Here is a 1571-nt window from a genome sequence, read left to right as displayed (position 1 = left end):
AAAACAATGATGGATTGAAAAGTCAAGAAATATCAAATAATTTATTATTTACTTAAACTAAAATAATATGAAAAGAGAATGGCAATTGATGAGATTGATATTAATGAATGTTTATGAATTATTGTTACAGAAGATAACAAATATATTGTTAATCCAAGAACTAGTTCTGAACGTAAAATTAATCATAAAATATATGAAATAGAAAAAGTAATAAATTATAATGAAGAATATGAAAAATAATAATCAAAATGATAATTTGATTTTATTTTAATGATTTTATGGTTTATATTTCAATACTTCCAAATAAATGATAATGAAAACATGAATAATTATAACTATTTTTATACATTATATTAATGTATATTTTGGATATATAATTAACAAATAATTAATACTTATTATATTTATAATGATATCAATTAAATATTATAAAATATTCATTTTTATTTTAATTAAAATGAATATAACAAATAAAATAAGATATTGTTATATTTAATAGAAAACAATATTTATATTTTTATTTATCTTTATCCACTATTTTATTTTATTAAACTAAATATTAAATTAAACCTTCTTCAATTAGACAATTAATGTGATTATTCCAATTATCATCACTACCTTTATTATGTCTATTGATACTCCCTTTGAACATACTCCTTCAATACATTTATTATTGTTATAATCAAATTTATATCCTGAATCACAATATGATAGTACCATTTTGTACTCCACTCTCCATTATCTCCACATTCATATCCTCCATGTCCATGTTCTATATTAATTTCTTTATACTTATCAGCTATTTTCAATGTTTGTTCTTCAATTTCTTTTATCTTATAATTTGAAAATTGATAAATATTCACTCTTTCATCTATCATATCTGTTAAGAATTCTCTAGGAATATTTTCATTATATTCATAATTAAATCTATACGTTTCAATAAAACTTATTCATTATTTATATCCATAATATTTTATCCATAGATGTGAAATTACAGGAATAGAATCATCAATAACAACAGTTGGTGATAACCCTACTTCAAATTCTTCATCCTTACCATAGATCACCACTAAATCCAACAAGAATAGCTTATCAACATTCTTTTAATCCTTTTGTAACAAGTGAACAAGCAGAATAACAATATGAATCTGTATAAACTACTATTTCTGTTGGTTTTCTTGGATTTTTCATTATTTTCTTTTTTGGAAAAACTTCAATTGAAGGTTGTGTAATTTTATGTTCAACATCACCATATTTAATAATATTTGGTTTTGTATACAATTCTCCAAGTGAGAATAAATTTAAAAGAGGAACACTACTTATAAATTTTCCTCTTCTTCTTTGGCATGTCTCTGGTTCATATAAATTTACTGCATATCCTTTTTTAATAAAGTTTCTGAATAATCTGATATTCTTGTTGATCTAATATAATTAACATCATCATGTGGTGATATCTCTTTTCTATCCATTGTGAATAAATAATATAACCTCCTCCATTCTTTGGGAATATTACTTGAATAGGATAATTATTAGAATCAAATAAATCAATACATTCTGTAATTGTATCTTCA

At 21.8% G+C, this 1571-nt stretch overlaps 2 protein-coding genes across 2 annotated transcripts in view, besides 3 other annotated features; one reads left to right on the top strand and one right to left on the bottom strand.

Moving 5' to 3' along the window:
* The window catches only part of EDI_224530 (uncharacterized protein), a gene marked incomplete at both ends in the record, with an annotated part of 369 nt that extends 313 nt beyond the window's left edge, over positions 1-56 (top strand). Inside the window, one exon of the mRNA XM_001733381.1 lies at positions 1-56. This exon is cut by the window's left edge and continues 313 nt beyond it. Coding sequence (XP_001733433.1) covers positions 1-56 — 56 coding nt within the window.
* Positions 35-69: a sequence feature (AT_rich).
* Positions 70-173: 104 nt separating this feature from the next.
* Positions 174-280: a sequence feature (AT_rich).
* A 44-nt stretch (positions 281-324) lies between these two features.
* Positions 325-569: a sequence feature (AT_rich).
* Positions 570-953: 384 nt separating this feature from the next.
* EDI_224520 (uncharacterized protein) lies at positions 954-1571 on the bottom strand (the record flags this gene model as incomplete). The annotated part of the gene is made up of 3 exons (XM_001738652.1): positions 954-1036; positions 1098-1396; positions 1437-1571. Coding segments are annotated over 3 exons (517 nt in total), but the record flags the coding sequence as incomplete, so codon positions are not given.

The sequence above is a fragment of the Entamoeba dispar genome, genomic scaffold (genome assembly GCF_000209125.1).
Source record: "Entamoeba dispar SAW760 scf_1105229461605 genomic scaffold, whole genome shotgun sequence".
Taxonomy (NCBI): Eukaryota; Evosea; order Mastigamoebida; family Endamoebidae; genus Entamoeba; species Entamoeba dispar.
Note: the sequence above shows the minus strand (reverse complement) of the source record. Positions and strands in the feature narration are given on the sequence as shown.